This window comes from Elgaria multicarinata, chromosome 4 (assembly GCF_023053635.1).
Source record: "Elgaria multicarinata webbii isolate HBS135686 ecotype San Diego chromosome 4, rElgMul1.1.pri, whole genome shotgun sequence".
Lineage (NCBI taxonomy): Eukaryota > Metazoa > Chordata > Lepidosauria > Squamata > Anguidae > Elgaria > Elgaria multicarinata.
This window is the reverse complement of record NC_086174.1, coordinates 62,805,099-62,823,741: the sequence shown is the minus strand read 5'-3', so window position 1 is coordinate 62,823,741 and position 18,643 is coordinate 62,805,099. Positions and strand designations below refer to the sequence as shown.

At 44.8% G+C, this 18,643-nt stretch overlaps 1 protein-coding gene across 1 annotated transcript in view; it reads right to left on the bottom strand.

Moving 5' to 3' along the window:
- THBS2 (thrombospondin 2) overlaps nucleotides 1-7,449 on the bottom strand; it is a 51,836-nt gene extending 44,387 nt beyond the window's left edge. The window contains exons 1-3 of the mRNA XM_063124426.1: nucleotides 7,303-7,449; nucleotides 4,848-4,922; nucleotides 1,411-1,967 (exon numbers count right to left, since the gene is read on the bottom strand). Coding sequence (XP_062980496.1) covers nucleotides 1,411-1,967; nucleotides 4,848-4,922; nucleotides 7,303-7,309 — 639 coding nt within the window. The 5' untranslated portion in view covers nucleotides 7,310-7,449. The remainder of the gene's footprint in view (nucleotides 1-1,410; nucleotides 1,968-4,847; nucleotides 4,923-7,302) is intronic.
- Between the last annotated feature and the right edge of the window lie 11,194 nt (nucleotides 7,450-18,643).

Here is an 18,643-nt window from a genome sequence, read left to right as displayed (position 1 = left end):
TTTTGGCACCTACGGTGGGGTTACCTTTATTGGCTTTTGCACTTGTATTTAAGCCGATACAATAATCGAAAGAGTTAAAGTAATACCAGTGAAGTATCACAACCAATCATTTGAATTGCCCCCCATTCCAGTTAAAGTAGTCTTATTCTGATGCCTCTTCTTCCCCCCCCCTTCCTTTCCCTGATGCACTGCCATGTGTGTTCAGCAGCCATCAATGAACTTTGAGCAATCACAGAACCTTCACTGAAGACACAATATACCCCCAGCAGAACTCTAAGGGTTCATCTGAAGGACATCTGAGTTAACTACTCTAAAAGCACCATGTGCATTGTATAGTCATTTCTTTAGCTGACAGCAAATGGAGCACTTAGTTTAGTTTCTAATGCTGAGGAGAACTGCTTAGTTCAGCCTTAGCCAATCTGGGGACCTTCAAATGTGTTGGACTTCAACTCCTACCATTCCTGGTTAGCATGGCCATCACTGAGCAGAGGTAAGAGCAGGGTTTCCCTGGCTAGCAATGGAAAGAGAAAGCCTGTTCTTCTCTCCAATGATTGGTGTTAAAAACAGGTTTTCCTTTGTCAAGACTAGTGCTACTTAGGAATATGCTCTTTCCTTTCTCAACACTAGCGAGGAAATCCTGCTCTTATCTCTTGTTAGTAATTGGAAATAAGAGCAGGGTTTTCTTTGTCAGCTGACAAGGGAAAGAGACTGCCCCCATGATGTCATCCAGCTGCCAGTGTGTGACCTAGAAGTTGGAGCAGTTCCCTGGAGTTTGAGGGAAAGTGTGACAGAAATGAAAAATAAATAAATCATACAATTCTTTTATTTCATATTATTTATTTATTTATTTATTTATTTATTTATTTATTTATTTATGGCATTTATATCCTGCCTTTTTTCTAAGGAACCCAAGGCAGCATACATAATCCTTCTCCTCTCTATTTTATCCTCACAACAACAACCCTGTGAGGTAGGTTGGGCTGAGAGTCTGTGACTGGCCCAAAGTCACCCAGTGGGTTTCCATGACCGAGTGGGGACTAGAACCCAGATCTCTTGACTCCCAGTCCAACATTTTAGCCATTACACCACACTGGCGTATGGAGAGGGGACTAGAGACATGACTGCAGTTTTCAGTGCCACAGTACCCATGATTTGAATCACATCTCGTTATGGCCTAAGCAATTGCAACTCTAGCATACTTACCATGAAGTAAGACCCCTTGAGTTCAGTAGGACTTTCATCCAAGTAAACATGTTTGGGATCTCTTTATAAGGCTGCAATTCTATACACACAAACTTACCTGGGACTGAGTCTCACTGTATGCAGTGGGACTTACTTCTGAGTAGACGCAGACAGAATTGCACTGCATGTCATTTACCTCATAGACCATAACTCTTGCAGGTTACCTACCCGGAAGTGGTTCTCTCTCGTAGATCCTTTTACCACGTACATTCTACTTTTCTCTGCTTTCAGGTGCTCATAGAAAGGCTCCTCCAGACTTAAGCTGTCTATTAGATCACAACCAACATAGAGACTGTAGTTTTCTCCTGTTACTTGTACAGTGATGTTCTTCCACTGTAGATCAGTTAGGTCCACGTCTTCCAATGGATACACCTTTGGGTACCCATCCAACCAATAGGAAAGCTCAAGGGTATTGTCTCGGCCATTGGAAACAATCTCAAACTGCCGCTGAGAGAACCCAGGGCCTTCCAGCGCAAGGAGGGTCCCCCTGCTCTGCCTGTCCTGCCTCAGGGTAGCTGTAAGAATGAAGCCTTCATTTTGCTGGATCCGTTTCACCATCTGCTTCAATTTCTCTGAGTTAATTGGAGGTATGTGATCAAACCGGATGAAGCGGTATGCTGGGACACCGGAAAGGTTACCCCGAAATACTTTTGCTCCAATTGTCTTCCTGTTTATGTTGCTGATTTGCAGTAAGTCAAAAGCGGTCTCATCCTCTCCGTGATCATCTGCAAAGCCACCAGCGGACAGTAAGAAAATTAACAAAGGAACAGTCAGTGTCATTGTGCATGAGAAGCCTCACGTGTCTCCCTCCAAAGCAGTGGTGCAACTAAATAATGTTAGACCATGGATAGAATGGTCCTATTGTGGGGGAGCCCTTAGAAGGCCATGGGTATTACCTCAGTTGCAAAGCACCGAAGTCACATTTCTCTTCTCCCCACCCAAAACTGCCATTCCATGCTTTACAACTGCTTCTATATCCCTGACACATTAAAATGCTTGCCAACTCTGATCAAATAAGTAAATACTCTGTGCATGTTCAGGGTTGCATTTGGCAATGGGGGTCGGCCAGCCCCACCATTAGGCAGAGTGAGGCAGTTGCTTCAGGCAGCATATGCTGTGAGATGGCAGCAAGGTGTTGGAGGAAAGAACTGTGTGCCATGCGGCTTACCCTTCTGGCCTGCTGCCTTCAGGTGAAAGAGCGGATACTGTCTCCTAGGCAATTTATTATTTATTATTTATTTACTGCATTTATATCCCGCCTTTTTTTCCCCCAAGGAGCCCAAGGCAGCATGCATAATCCTCCTCCTCTCCATTTTATCCTCACAACAAAAAGCCTGTGAGGTAGGCTGGACTGAGAGTCAGTGAAAGGCCCAAAGTCACCCAGTGAGCTTCCATGGCTGAATGGAGACAAGAATCCAGATCTCACAGTCTGACATTCTAGCTACTATACCACACTGGCTCAGCTACCAGTCCAGTTGGTTTAGTACATGGAATCAGAGAGGGAAGGTGCCATCTTGTTCTTTGCCTCAGGCAGCAAAATGTTTTGGACCAGCCCTGAGTGGGAGGGGGCCAGGACTTTAGCCACAAGGAACCCTTGGGGCACTGGTGCTCCAAAGCATAGTTTAACAGTGCTAAATCTCATTTCGCTTGACAATTACAGTGTGATTTGCAGCCATTGTCCCATTCCTCTTCACAACTACCCATATCTCAGTTTACACAGATGGTGAAACTTAAGCTGAGAGTGTGATTTGTTCAAGGCCATTCAGCTTAACACAAATACAGTATGTACCCTGGGTCTCTCTGATCCAAACCCAACATTCGTTCCATGAACCAATGTGGTTAAATAATAAAGGCATTAATCAGTAGTCATCATCTAAGTTAGACACATACTTGGGGCACCCCTCAAGCCGAGATCCTGAAATGTTATGTGGACATAGGTTGCACTGCGAAGTTTTAATGGGGCTTACCTTCAAGGCTTGTTGCTTACATTAATACCATAGAAGCTGCTGAGGTTCTGCTCCTTCCTGCATCACTTAGTACTATGAAAGGTCTTGGACCATATGTGAGAAGCAGCACTGCAAGTTCTCTCCATGCCAGAGTGATGTGGGAAGGAGTCTCAGATACAACAGGTAGAGGCTGTTAGCTCTGATTTCTGTAGGGTGTAAATCCATTCCGAGTTTTAGTCAGAACCAGCCAGACCTCTTAAGGAGCTATCCAAGGTGCTGAACCCATTTTGGAGCTAGGTGTCAGCACCTTGGATAGCTCCGTTAGAGTTCTGGCCGGTTCTGACTGAAACCCAGAATAGATTTATAGCCCCACCGAAATTGGAACCACCAGCCTCCACTGCATACAGCCCAATGGAAACAATCCTATGGATGCAGTAAGACATGCCCTGTGGGCTATTCTGCCACAGAGATTTTTCCGCATTGCATGGACTCACAAGAGCTGACAAGTGGTCCATCCAGTCTAGTGGTCCATCTAACATGACAGACCTCTTAAGGATCTCAGGCAAGGGTCATTCCTAGCCCTGCTACCTGGAATAAAACCTTCTCTATTAGCCTTTCCCAACTCTAAGTTCCCAGATGGTGTTGGGCATCAACTCCCATCATCCCCAACCACTAGCCATGCTGGTTGGGGATTATGGAGGCTGTAGTCAAGCAACATCTGTGGACCCCAGGGGAAAGGCAGTTACATAGGCAACATGATGAGTCCACCCACCACAGAGTGAGGGGCCCATCATCAATTGGGCTAATTAGCTATTGGCCTTGTTCAGAAGACACCTTAAACTACGGCTTTAGCAATGGCGAATAAGGCTTTTTTGCCTTATTCACCGTGGTTAAAGCTATGGTTTAAGGTGTCTTCTGAACAGGGCCACTGTATCTATTATTTCATCTTAATGACATATAAATAATTGCTGCTCCCTGGGCATGAAACACGAAATTCAGCAACTCCATCTATCCGGTATTGGTTCTTAGAATATGTATGGAAGAAACATCCTTAGAGAAATTGAATATAATTTCAAATCAATAATTCAAATCAAGTTATTCAAATCAATAACAATAACATTCCAGTGAATTGTCCGGAAGAACCCAATGCTGTACCCTTTCCTGAAGGTAAGGAAATGAGAACCTGGGAGTATCATATATAAGCTACTCTAAGCTTTCTCAAGAAAGAGCAGGATATAAGTAAACAACCATATTAATAAAGCATTGGTTTTTGCAGTCCCCCCCCTCTCCTAGCAAAGAGCACCAAGATACAACCAAATGGTTAGCATTAAAATGAAGGAGGTCTCTTCACCACAAACTAATTTGGTGCCTAAACATACATTGGTCAATTGATGCACTCTGTAAATTTGGTCCACCTATCTTTCCCCCTCCGCTTTCCTTGATACATTTCTTGTAAGGCATGTTGTCTATTCAAGCTAGGTTCGGATTTCAGGCATGCTATAGAAAGAAACAGCTGAGCAATTATTCTCAAGAACAGGCCAAGTGAGTGTGTATTAGACTGCAGGCTAATTCCTTCTAGAAATCAGGTTACAGTTACTATAGTTTCTGTCCACACTGAAGATACGTTGGCTCAAATGATACAGATATTGAAAGACCTACCTTGAGCCTCTGATGAAATCCACAAAGCTAGCAAGATCATTAGCCCCAACAGCCAGCTCCTGCGTAACATAATGCCTATGAACAAACCAAGATGTGTGCATTATTGAGTCTTCTTTGTCCATTTAAAAGGCTAACACGTCTCCCACAAACTCACAAAGGAAATCATTACATTCCAAGCTAATTCTGTTCCTTACTGCATTTTATTGATAGTTTACTGCAAAAAAAAAAGGCATTTTTGCATACCCTGTTATTTATTCCTTATGTTTGACCATGCTTCTACATTTGCAGGCAATAACCTATATGCTTGATCCTGGATTGATTTTTGATGGCATTAGTGAGACTGCTCATGGAAAATGCAGGGGCGAGGTGGAGAGGAACTCAGGTGATTAATATCCTTCTTAATAAATTCAAAGAAATGTATATGGTATAACCAGTCTTCAAAAGTTTTCCATGAGACGTCTGGGCACTCGGATAGTCTACTACTAGTTATTGCATCTCTTAAATCCACTTTTGGCTAGCTCCAGAGCTACATTCTTGGAAGATAATGGAATTTCCAGCAGGGTTTCACATGTAATTTAACTTATATATTACGCTTGAATAGCAAATCCCAGTCTCTCTGTCTCAGTCTCAGTCTCAGTCTCTCTCTCTCTCTCTCTCTCTCTCTCTCACACACACACACACACACACACACATTCACTGCTGGAAAAATAGCATCCTGGATCCAATCCTGGAACTCCTTCTGGATCTCAGGCTGTAATCCTATGAATGGTTACTTTGGATTAAGCCTCATTGAACTCAGTGGGGCTAACTTCTGAGTAAAAATGCATAGGAATAGGCAGCACATCTGTTCTGTGTCTGATTAGACTCAGCGGAATAAACCTAGTCTTGCATTCATTGGATAAATTCTATACATGCCTTGATGATTACAAACATCTTTATTGATCTACAAAAAATGTAAAACTCATCATCCAGCCAAAATTGCAAGTTTACAGCTGCAACCCTAAGTATACCTGTTAGGTGTGAGCCCCATTGAACAATGAACTATTTAACTGATTTACCTTTATGTTTTAATTATAATTTTGTATTGTATTGTTGTTAGTTGCCTTGAGCACTATTTGTAGTGGGAAAATGCAATAAATTTAATTAATAAATACAATTTATTATAAAATAAATTATAAAATAAATATAATTTATAGGATCAGGTTGCAAATCTCTCCCATTCACTGCCTTGCTGCACATTTCCAGAGATCACACCAAAACTAGGGAATTTTGTGTGCGGTAAATATTTGCATAAGAGGGGTTGTGTTTGCTTTGTTTAATGTGACCTAGTCACTTACAAACATGTTGCTTTTTTCTGTCCCTTTGACACAACATCTCAATAAATATGGAAACTAGTCACTGAACAGTATTTCAACTATAAGTTTGGTCAAAAAGTGAGACAAAGTTAAGCATGGTTTAGTACCACTGATTTCACTGTGAGGTTTAAGGGCAGGCTTAGCTTCTCTACAAAGAAAGAAAGAAAGAATAAACATGCTCAATAATAGCTGCATTGTACATTCTACTTTGACCACAACACACGTTGAAGAAAGGTTTCGTCTTGCCAAGCCATGGATGAGCATTAGGAAAAGCAATGAGGGTGTTATAAAGTTGTTGAAGTTATAGACACAGAAGAATGCTGTAGGCAAAGGGTGCCAACCAAAAGGAAGCTCTCCTGTGCAAACCCCAGTGAAATCAATGGGAGCTCCGTTTATTTCACAAGGGCTTGTGGTGGAGGATTTCCCCACAGATTATGTCCAAAAGGCGCTACTGCATCTAGAGACTTGGGCGCTTTTGGAGGAAAGGCACCTATCCCATACACCCACTTGCTGAACTCCAAGGACCACTGAGTATACTTGTGCAAGGCGTGTATACTCAGAGGTACTAGATATTGCACAGAGCTGATTAAAGTCCCTGCCCTGAAGTTGATCAGACACATGGGCATGCCATCTCCTAGTGCTCTTGCCCAATGGTGGATTTATTCACCCTAAATCTTGATTCTCCTTTTAGCCACTGCTGAAAAGCTCATCCTACAAGAAAGAATCAGGGAAAGAATACTAAAAACTCCTATAAGCAGCCCTATACACTGCTGAAACCCTATACACGCTTCCCTGGGAGCAAGTCCCCTTGACATCCAGGGCGGTGCGATCCTATGCATGGCTCTGAGTCAGCACGTATAGGATTGCAGCGCTCCTCTTGAAATCAGTGGGACTTAACAAGCCAGGACGAAGGTGTTCCGTTGATTTGAATGGAAACCCAACTTTGACCAACTGAGGAGGGGGGGGAGTCTTGGGCTCTTATTCCCGAGTAACCTGCTTCAGATCCTTTTCTCTCTCCCCTTTTCCACCTTCCACGGGTCCCTCACCGTCGAGCCACGCGCTTCAAGACCTTTCCCTATACGCACACACACCGGTTTTACCTGGCATCCAGTTCCCAGGGATCCTCTTAAGAGTGGCAGCTCCCAAATCCAGCCACAGAAGAGTCCCGAGTTTGAAAAGCTTCGAGGGAAGAGTGCCAGGGGTTGCCGAGCGCCCTCCAAGGGACCGTCCTCAGTGGGGAGGGGGTGGGGGGGGAGTGGTATAGAAAGGCTCCGCTTTGCCTCTCTGGCCGAGCTTGCTTTTAAGTGGCTTCCCGGCGCTTCGCTCCCCCGCTTTATATAGGCTCCCCGTCCCTGCGAGGGCTGTCAATCAGCCAGCGGAGGAAACGCTTTTGACTCGGTTCCTTCGCGGCTATGACATAATTCCCAGTTCCGAGCTGACAATTTGCGCTTTCGTCTACCTGGAAGGCGATCCCCAAAGCCAGCCACATCCTGAACCACTAGACTCCTCGTCTTCCCTCCCAGCTAGCCCGCCCTCCCCCCTGCAACGTGCCGATCTCTGCCCCCATTGGCAGCTCCTATTTTAGGAGAGGGGCGGAGCCAGAAGGAATAAGCCAGTGACGCCCCCCCCACCCCACCCCACCCCGCGCACACACACAACTTGTGTTAAACACCAGCCCATTCCTAAACGCTTAGAGGGAACTTGGTTGGCATCGAAAGGTTGAGACCGCTGGATGGAATTCCCTGTGGGACAACTCATGCATCTAGATTCTGGGGCTGCTTGAAAAAGAAACGAATGGGGGACAGTGGAGGACCATTTGGCCAGGCGTAGTGCCCCACGACTGGGACTGCACCTGGCGGTGGGGTGGTGAATCCACACCCCCAAGGACAATGCACGCAGCCCACCAAACAACTGAGCCACATCATCCGGAGAGAGAGTTGGCCCTAGAAAGCATTTGGCGAGTTTCATGGCCTCAAGGGTCCCGCCCTGGGGTGACATTTGGGCATATCCTTTAGAGCAGCTTTCCATAACCTGGTGTCCTCCAAATATTTTGAACTACAACCCCCATCAGCCCCAGCCAGCATGGTCAATGGTCAGGAATGTTGGGAGTGGCAGTAAAAAAACAACACCCCAACAACATCTGGACAGCACCAGATTGGGAAACGGCTGCTTTGGAAGGGGATGGTAGAGAAGCAAAGTATGTCCCCTGCCACTGTAGGATTTTATCTTATTTCAAAATAAAGGCAACAAAAAGAAGAACATACATAACAATAATAAACCAAGATCACTAAAGAGAGAAAGAGAAAGAATCCATTAATTATTATCCTTAGTCTTTAACCAATATGCTTATGGAACACCTGCAGCAAAACAGCCTAAGTAGGAGCTCAATACATAATGAAAGAGAAAAAAATACAATGTATACAGCATATGAAAGGAGCATCTGTGAGTGTATGTTTTTTGTGTGTTTATGTGCATATTAGTCAGAACAGAGTATAGTATGTATATATGATGTATTATGATGTCTTGCATTTATGTCCTGCCCTTCCTCCAAGGAGCTTGGAGTGGTGTCCACTCTCTTCCTCCCCCTTTTATCCTCACAACCATCTGGTGAAGTAGGTTAGGCTAAGAGATATTAGTTCCCGACCCAAAGTCACCCACTGATCTTCATGGCTCCTCCCCCCACCCCCACCACACACAGTTTGTAGTAGCCAAACCACAATCATGACTTTCTTAGCACCAAGAAACCCATTCAGCATTGTCGATGGGGGAACAAAATAAAAGGAGACTTTGGGTGCTCCCAGATGGATAGTTCCTACTAGTGTTACCAATCAAAGGACATTAGCTCTAGTCAAGCATGCAAAACCCGTGTGAGCAGGGAATGGTGCCACAGTGCTTAGCTCCACCCTGGGTGCCCCACGCATGATGTAGCCCCTTCCTAGATGTCTGCATCTACAGCACAAACATCTGTAGGAGAGAATCTGATGTGTGTATAGTTGTCATATGTGCAGATGTTTGGGGGTCTACAAAATGCACATGACATTGGGGGTGGGATTACATGGTGCAGCCTTGTGCCTTGCTTGCATAAATAGGTCTTTTTGGACACCAGAATTTTGTTTCTGTTTACAACTCATCAGAACTTGCCCTGTTCGCAACGCTGAACGTGAATGCAAGCACACTCCCCTGAAAAGGCTCACACATTCACGAACTTGCTATTGCATTCAAAAATGCTTTTTTTTTAAAAAATGTACTCTTTAAAATGCATGTTTTCCCCCAAAATACATATTTTCATGTTTTAGTAAAATGAAGGGGAAATGCACACTTTTGGAAAAAATACACACGGAAATGTGCAGTTTTCACTTTTGGAAGCAAGGGTGCAAGGCGGGTGAGCATCATCTAGTCACCATCACAAGACAAATGTTGTTAATAATTTCTGCAGACTTTGTAACAACCCCCTGAAGAAGGCCTGAAAAAAACAAGAGGCCGAAATGTGTCGGGCTTTTATGTAATAAAAAAAAAAACCTATCATGAGATTTCCCCCTTTTTTGTGTACGGTTTTCCCACTTGAAATGCACACTTTCCCCATTGAAATGAAAGAAAACTAGATCATGAAAATGGAAGCTTACCTGGATGATCGTCCGTGACCCTTATGTCGGTCCTTTTACAGGGCCAAGATAAGCATACCACTGAACAAGTTGCTAAATTTCTTAATCACGCAATCCTTACCAGATCAGTTATGGTGGCAGGATTTTCCTTTGCTTCTAGCACAGAACTTTGAGGAGGCTCATGTAATCATACTCTGTTTTAATTTCATGTATCTTAAATATTTATTATGTGTTTTTATATGTTTTTATATGTTTTATTGGTCTGTTGACTGTAATAAAAGGAATTGAATTGAAAATGGAAGCAAAGCAAACTGAGGCCTTTGCTAGACCTACTGGTAAATGTGCGACAGAGGAGGGGAGATCCTGTCATGCAAGTATCGCGGGATGTCACCCTCATTTACACACAAGGCACGATGAGCTCAAGAAGAGAGCTGTCGCACCCACCATTATTTTTTGTAGTTTTAAAGGGCCAGCTGCACTCGAGCGCCCGAGGGACTAAAGGTAGGGTGTTTTTTTTTAAAAAAAAAATCCCTGCTCCCCCCAACCTAGCCCCGATAGGCGCAGCGCTCCTGAGGAGCACTGCACATGCTCACGGTCTCGGGCTCAGCCCAAGACAGTGGGGAAAAGTGGGCTTGAAGGGGTAGGCTATATCCCAGAGCCAGGGAGGGTTGATCCCTGCCTGATCCTGGGATCCCCTGTGCGTCCTCTAGATGCACAGGGACGATTCCAGGTATCATCCCAGGGTATAGCCTGGTCTAGCAAAGGCCCAAGCTTCAAAGTGGAGTTCGGAGAATCGCAGTGAGCTCAGGCATCCCTGATCGCCCTGATCCCGAGAACAAGACCATTGTGTGCAGCTATTCCATCTTTTTCTCCTTAATGGATGTTTTGTCAGTAAGAAAAAAGATGCAAGAAGCAGTGGGGGAACCTAGGAAGGCTGCAAGTGGAGGATGTTGACGTTGGCATTCTATGAATGAGAGGAAGTGCCATTGCACAATAAAAGCCTCACCTGGAAGTACCCCATACCTCTGGCTGGCAACTAGTTTCATGGGAGGGCCACTTTAAAGATGAGAGTGGAAGGTGGTGGACCAGGTCCCATTCCAGTCGCCAGTGTTTACAACACAAGACATCTCTGTTGTAGAAATCTTTGCGTACATTTTTATAACCCTTTCAAAAAGGCCTAATGATAAAATAAATGGCTGAAAGGAGCCAGGCTTTTCATCAGTAAAAGTGTTTGCAGCAAACAGACCATGCTCTCCTTTCGTGTTCACCTTGAATGCTCACCCAAGTTGCACCCATTCCAGCCTGGCAAAATAGACTGTCAAACACTTCTTTTGTTACCTCAGATCTAGTTCTAGACAGTAGCGGTTTCCCTATCACTATATCTCTATCTGATGGTAGGCTTTGGTCCATGAAACTTTATGCCACAACAAATCTGTTTGTCTTTGAGGTTCCACAGGATTCTTTGTTCCTAGTGTTGTTTTATTGCTTCTGGAAAGGGCTTCATTAAACTGCCCCCCTTTTCCTGAGTGCTGGGAAAGTCAAAGCAACCTGTTACCAGAGGGGTGCAGGACAATTTTTCAGTCATCCAGGCCCTCCACAAGCTGGATTACCAAATGATGTCATCCCCACCCCCATTTTGTCTTTCTCCATTTTGGGGGAGGCGTGGAGTCTTCTCAGTTTGGAGGTGGAGCTCAGAAGCCAAGCCCGCCCCCTCACAGAAAAACCCAAGGATGCTCCACAGATCAGGTGTGGAATCAGGCTGGATTATGTTAAGTTCCATGTGAAAGAGGGAGCACTGGAGATGTACACTTGGCCTGCTGGACTCCACTACAAGGCCATGAGTTCTGATCAGCCTAACTTTGCATTGGATTGGCAGTCTTTTACAATTCTGTTGTTGTTTCTATGCTGTTCCCATTTTATGGTTGTATGTCTCATTTTGAATTTGTCTGGTTTTTATGCTTACTTATTGTGGACTGCCCAAGGAACTTTATGTTGAGGGATGGCATACAAATGTCATAAGTAAATAAAGTAAATCCTCAAATTGAAAAGTGCTCTCCCCAGAAAGCTTTTAGCAAATTTGCCAATCTTGGTGGTTAGACATACAATGACCCCCAAGTTGGCAGGTAGATGTGACTGAAGATACATTCCAGATGCTTGGAACATCTTTCTTATTGTGATCAATTAGCCATGGGGCTGTCTAAATGCTCAGAAAGCCCCAAGGTGGGTGCATGGTGGTGTGGCGTCTATTATACGACAACACTGCAATCGCATACCCAACCCGGGGCTTTCTGCCAAAGTTGCGGAGAAAAAAAGGTTGGGAACTTACCCGGACTTTATCCTCCAGAGCATGACAAGGATGTGCAAGACACTGTCAGGACAGCCCCAAAGCCTCGTTCCAGAGTTGCAGCGGAGGCATGGCTGGGTGGTGCCTGGTGGAAGGCAACCAATCATAGATCAGGGATGGCTCCGCTCCCCGGATGGCAGCCCAGAAACCCTGTGCTCCCTCCTTGGCATCGGGATTATCCAACGGCACCCCGGGGGAGGGAAAGCATGAGGTTTCCAAGGGACACGGCACCAATCCAGGACCATGAAGACACCCCACCCCCATGAGTGCTAATAATCTCCAACCAATAACTAGACCAAATCAAAATCTAAAGGCAATGTCACTTTTGAAGATCATCTTGTGGAATGTATGGCTCTGGAATATACGAAGTGATATACCAAGAGAACTTCTGAGCATTTGCAGAGTGCATTCCTTTCACTATTGAGTAGCACAGCCATCTAGATAGGTTTCTTGATCGGCTTGTGCTCTACCAAACCCCTTTTCGGAAATCACACTGAGCTTACAACACAGGTAGAGCAGGATTTTCACCCTCATGAAGTATTTCCGTTATTGTCAGTGCAATCCAATTGTATCTACTCAGAAGTAAGTCCCAATGAGTTCAGTGTGGGATCTACCCCCACGTAAAGTGAGCATAAAGCCGTGTTTCGCTGCCCATTGCGACCGAAGTGATAGATCTTTTTTTCTGCAAAAGAGCAGACCATCCAAGAGAGGTGGAGGTAATTGGGTTCCATTCACATACATCCCATCTCACACTCCCGACTGCTCCAGCTGCTGAACTTAAAAAGCAGTGGGAAGTCGTGCCTGACGTGGATTTCTTCTCCCATCTTCTAGCAATGTTGTCTCCTTGGCAGCCGCGCTAGCGTGTGGAATAAACCTGGCCCTCATTAGCTGGGTCGGTGCAAGGCTTGAGGCCAGATAGCAGCACCAGCAGCCTCTGCCTCTCTCTCCCCAGCTCCAGCATCAGGATATAGAAGGGGGGAGGCGCAGAGAGGGAATAGGAGGAGGGGGCTGCATATTTCACTTCTGGAGATGCTGGCATGTTGGGGAAAGCTGCAGAGCAACTGGACTCCAGAGGGAGAGAGAGAGACTGACAGAGCGCTCAGGCAACATCCAGCAGCAAGGCAAGAGCCAGGGAAAAAATCTCCTCAATGCATAACTTTATGCCATTCATACAGGCAGCCTTGCAGAGCTCCAGACAGGAAATTCTTCACCTTGCTCTGCCCCCCACGTCTAGATTCGGAGATTAATTTTATGAAGTAGGACTAGTCACGCTTAAAGAATGGTTGAAGAATTCACGATTCCCATGGCCACGTCCTGGCCTTCTGCACCTAATTCACAACGACAGCAGGAGGTTGTTACAATTGAACTGGACCACTTCACAAGATCGAGTAGATGACGTGGTTGAATGCTTTACCATGGGAAGAATATATATATATATATATATATATATATTCTCTCTGGATATATAAGATTAGAGGCCAGAACACTAGAGGCAATTTGGTGTAGTGGTTAGAGTCTTGGACTGGGACTCAAGGAGGTGGGCATGAAACTCACCAGGTGACTCTCAGCCTAACCTACTTTCTAGGGTCAGAGTTAGGGTATTGTTGACTGCTGTTGGGCAGTGGCTCTCCATGGTTTCAGGCGGAGGTTTTCCCAGCCCTACCTGGAGACATGTGGGTTGAATTTGGGGGCTTCTGTGTGTGAAGCAGGTGCTCTACCACTGAGCCAGGGGTCTTCCCAAATTCAATGAGGCCATCTTGCATCATTGCTTTATATTGTAGGTACCAAGCAGGTTGCTGTCCCAAAGTCCTCCCCCATTCCACGTACAGAAGTAGACATCATTGGCAGTTGAATTTTACTTCAACCCACCACATCTGAGGAGGACAACAGCTTAGCTTACCGTATGCAGGACAGGCTATGTGGCACACACACACACCTCTGCCGTCTAATACCTGGCTGTTGGACCCTGCCCCGCACTCGCCTCCAGCATCTGCTGCCTTAGACACACAGGGCTAGCTGTAATGATAGGGTGGCCCTGGTTAAAATATATATAAATTGTTTTCTCAGACTGTGCATGCTGTCCTTGTTTGACTAGTTTTGTGATTAGTTTATTGATGATGCTCTGATTCTTTTAATTCAGTTTGATGGTGCTATTTTAGTAGGGTTGTTTTCAGATTGCTTTTATGGGTTTACATGAGCTGCCTTGGACAAGCTCAGGACAGAAATGTTTTCAATCAATAAAATAAAGACATGTTGCCTTTTCCAATTATAAGAATGAAAGCAGATTTGCTTAAGAGGCTGTAGGTGATTAATCTGCCCTATGATGCAGAGAGAAGGAAAAGACAAACAGCACAAGTGTGTTAAATGTGTGTTTTTCTTTCTTTGATACATAGGGAGAGGTGTTTTGTTTCTCACATCCCTGGGAGGCCCATGTAACCTGTCATGAGATGGAACAACAATGAACTGGGTTTTTGTAACATCTCCCATTCCAGGATCTCAGTGCAGTTTACAAAGCATAATTAGTTCATCATCAACAGCACCATGAAGATAAATCATATCTCTTCTGTTTTCAAATGATGAAGTTGTTGTGACCAGGGCTAGATCTACACTACTATTTGTAGTGGTATTGAAGTGCACTGATAACTGCTGGGACACATTATACATTCCAGAGACTGGTTTCATAATGTTATTTCCTGCTTTTTAGTCCACATCAGCCAAAATACCTCAACGAATGTCATTCTGTGTCCTATGTGTCCTATAAATGTGCAAGAGAGATATAGTGTTACCATGATGGGATCACAATTTCACACAAGGTGTAGATCCAGCCCAGGTGACTCTCCAGACTCTTATCACTAGAATCATGGAAACTCTGGAAGGATGATGAGGTATTGGCAGTAATGGCAATGAAAGGAATAGCTGTTGCCCATCTCAGTCAAGTTAGCCCCTGCAATACACATCACTCAGTAGCATCATGGTCTGCAAAACTGCCAGGTCCATCTTAATTCCCAGAGCCATTTGAGGCATCAAGGGACTACAGGACTCAGGAGAAAGGGGAAGAGAGATCTAGAAGTGGGGGAGGGAGATCTAGAAGTGCTATTGTATTGACAACCAATACCAACTCCAGGTTTTTGACGGCCTGTGGGAAGACACCCTCACTGGAACCCCTCCTTCTCATCACCCTTATCACCAGCAGCTATTGTTCCTCATCCTCTTTCTCATCAATGCTACCACTTGCTTGCTTGATAGGCAGAGAGCCAGTGAGCAAGGAGACAGTGACATCTACTGCTCCTTCTCCTTGCCACCACTTTGGTCTGGACTAGAGCATAGAATCATAGAATAGTAAACTTGGAAGGGGCCTACAAGGCCATAGAGTCCAACTTCCTGCTCAATGCAGGAAGGCAAGAGGCAGGTGATCAAGCAGGTTGTAATGGTGAAAAAGAGGAGAAAGCCAGTGTGCCCCTGTTGGGGGTGTGGGCCCTTGGCAGGCACCTGACTGTGCCTACCCTCCGTGGTGGCCCTGCCAGCAATGCTGGCCCACGTAAGGCTAGGAAAATGTGGAGGAGAAAACAAGAGAAGAACTACACCATATCTGTGATTGCACCAAGCCCCAGGTAAGGCTGTGAAGAAGGCTCCCATACTAGTAAAAGAAAATAGGGCTAACTGTTCAAAGTGCAAGGATGCTGAATTATGTTATTTGCATATTATACTGAGAGTAATCAAATAGAGCATATGTGAATTCAGCCCCTCCTGGAGAAAGCCTGATTTTGCATCCAAATTGGAATTTGCTGTAGCACACAAGATGTAAGACGTTTCACATCATAAATTACGGAACATTTTCTTTAGTACTTGTTTAGCATATTTGGGGATTTGTCATATTTTATCCTCAGATATGCTCCACTGAAGAGGTCAATAATTCCAAAACTTTTAGAAAATAATGAAGAATGGTCTCCTGCTAAGAAGGCTTGCTGTGCATTTGAGCATGGAAAATCCTGGATGGAGCCCTATATTGTTGCTGTAGTTTCCAAACCATATTTTAAGTTTCATCTGGAGGATTCTCATCCACTGCCACACATTTATGACGCCTTTGCTACATGATTCTTCCCTCGGCTAAGAAGACAACAGGCTACATTCAATCACAATAATTGATAATTACTTAGAACATAAGAAGAGCCGTGTTGGATCAGCACTCTGTTCACACAATGGCCAACCAGCTGTCAACCAGGGACCCACAAGCAATACACAGTGCAACAGCATCTTCCCACCCATGTTCCCCAGCAACTGCTGTACATATCCTTACTTCCTCAGCTGCTGGAGGTTGCACATAGCTGTCAGGACTAGTAGCCATTGATAGCCTTCTCCTCCAGGAATTTATCCAACCCCTTTTAAAGCCATCCATATGGGTGGCCATCACTACATCTTATGGTAGTAAATTCCACAGTTTAACTGTGCACTGTGTGAAGAAGTACTTCCTTTTAATCGCCCACCAATCCGCTTCATAGGATGACCCTGGGTTCTAATATTATGGGAGAGGGAGAAAAATGTCTCCCTATCCACACTCTCCACACCATGCATGATTTTGTACACCTGCATCATGTCTCCCCTTAGCCTCCTTCTTTCCAAGCTAAACAATCCCAGCTGTTGTAACTGTCCCTCAGAGGGGAGATGCTCCAGCCCCTTGATCATTTTAGTTGGCCTTTTCTGCTTCCATTGTTATTTAGTGGAAAGTAGCTTCAAGTATTGTAAAGCACTATAATTCTCCAATCTGATGGGATACAAATGCTGTCCTACCTGCCATGTATGTAATAAGAGACCACGTTTTAGTATGTTTATTCTGGAAAATCTGTTGGGGGTTCAGACATTTCCAACACTTTCCTCCAATGTTGATGATCTATTGATGTAATCATCTCCACTTGGTCCACATGGTTTCAAATTCATATTCATCATATGCATAACACTTATTTATCGTTCCACATTTTTCCCCTTTACTATTTTCATAGGTGCCACGTAAGACAGACAGATCACTGCTGTTCTGATTTGGGAATACAGTTTCTCCAGTATAATCAACAGGAAGTTTCAATGTGGAACCACAGAACCAGTTGGCTCCATTGACTACTAGAAGATGTGACTCTGCTGTAGCAACTACATCTGCAGGCCACCATACACATTCTGTACCTACAGTGTCCTGCTGCCACAATGAGAACCACAGAGAGAACTGAAATGGAGTGTGCTTACCATTTCATCCAATAATACCCAGTGTTTCTTACACTAGGACTTGAGTACTTTCTCCAGAACTATGTTCAACTCTTTACCTTCTAGATTACATGGGTTCCCCATTTATTTAGGCATTTATTTAAGCATTTAGGGAGCAATCCTATGCATGTTGAGATGGGAGAAAAAGTCCTACAACTCCCAGCATGGCTGGCTGGGGAATGCTGGAAGTTGTAGGACTTTTTCCCATCTAAACATGCATAGGATTGCAATCTCAGAATATTTTTATCCCACCTTCCAGTCTAAAGATCCATAAGGCAGATAACAATATAACACGTTTTAAAAAACTCAGTGGTCTATACTATAGTCCATAGTATATTCCCCATACTATAGTTCTTGCTACAGCATCCCAGGGGCCACAAGGTATTGCAGATCCCTGCACTCTGAAGTCAAAGACACAGCTACAACCTTGAAATGGGAAAATCAAAGCAGAGATTTCACTGCAACCCAACTCTTACCACCACCTCAAATGCTCTACAGTGGCTCCTCTACTTCCAAATCCAAAACAGTTCGATCCATGAGCCATGGAGAGCCATTGCTGTCCCTGCCCACCAAGAGAGGCCCATCTAGCTGAAAATAACAACATCGAAGAAACACTGTAAAGCTTCTGCCCTCCTTCCACTCCACCTGGTTCTTGCCAGCAGGGTGATGTGTAGAAAGAGGAATCCAGAGTGAGAGCCCTCCTTCTATTGAGAGTGAAATCCATAGGGTTGCACTCTAAATGGATTAACAATGCCAGTGCCAATGTCACAATGGCTCAAAACCATAAAACCATCCGGAAAAAGCAGCTAGGGGCAAAATCAAGCCCAAACGTCTGCTGAAATGACCCACCACTCATCAATAGTCAAGCAGCGATGAGGCCAGGTGAACCTCTCTCAGACCAGCATTCTAACACCTAGGTGCCATGACTGAAATAACCCTGGGTCATTATGTGTTTACTCGCCATACTTGCTGCTTCACCAAGTTGGGTCTGGGCCTCTCTTCCCCTTGGAGAGGCCACTCGAATGGTGAGCAGGAGAGGAAGAAGAACAGAAAGGTTGACATGGGAGGAGATGGTCCTTCAGGTGCCTGGTTGCGACAATGGACTGGATGAGGGCTAATAAACTGAGACTCAATCCAGACAAGACTGAGATGCTGTTAGTAGGTGATTCTGCTGACAGGATGGGGGGGGTGTTCTACCGGTTCTGGATGGGATTGCACTCACCCTGAAGGAGCAGGTTTGTAGCT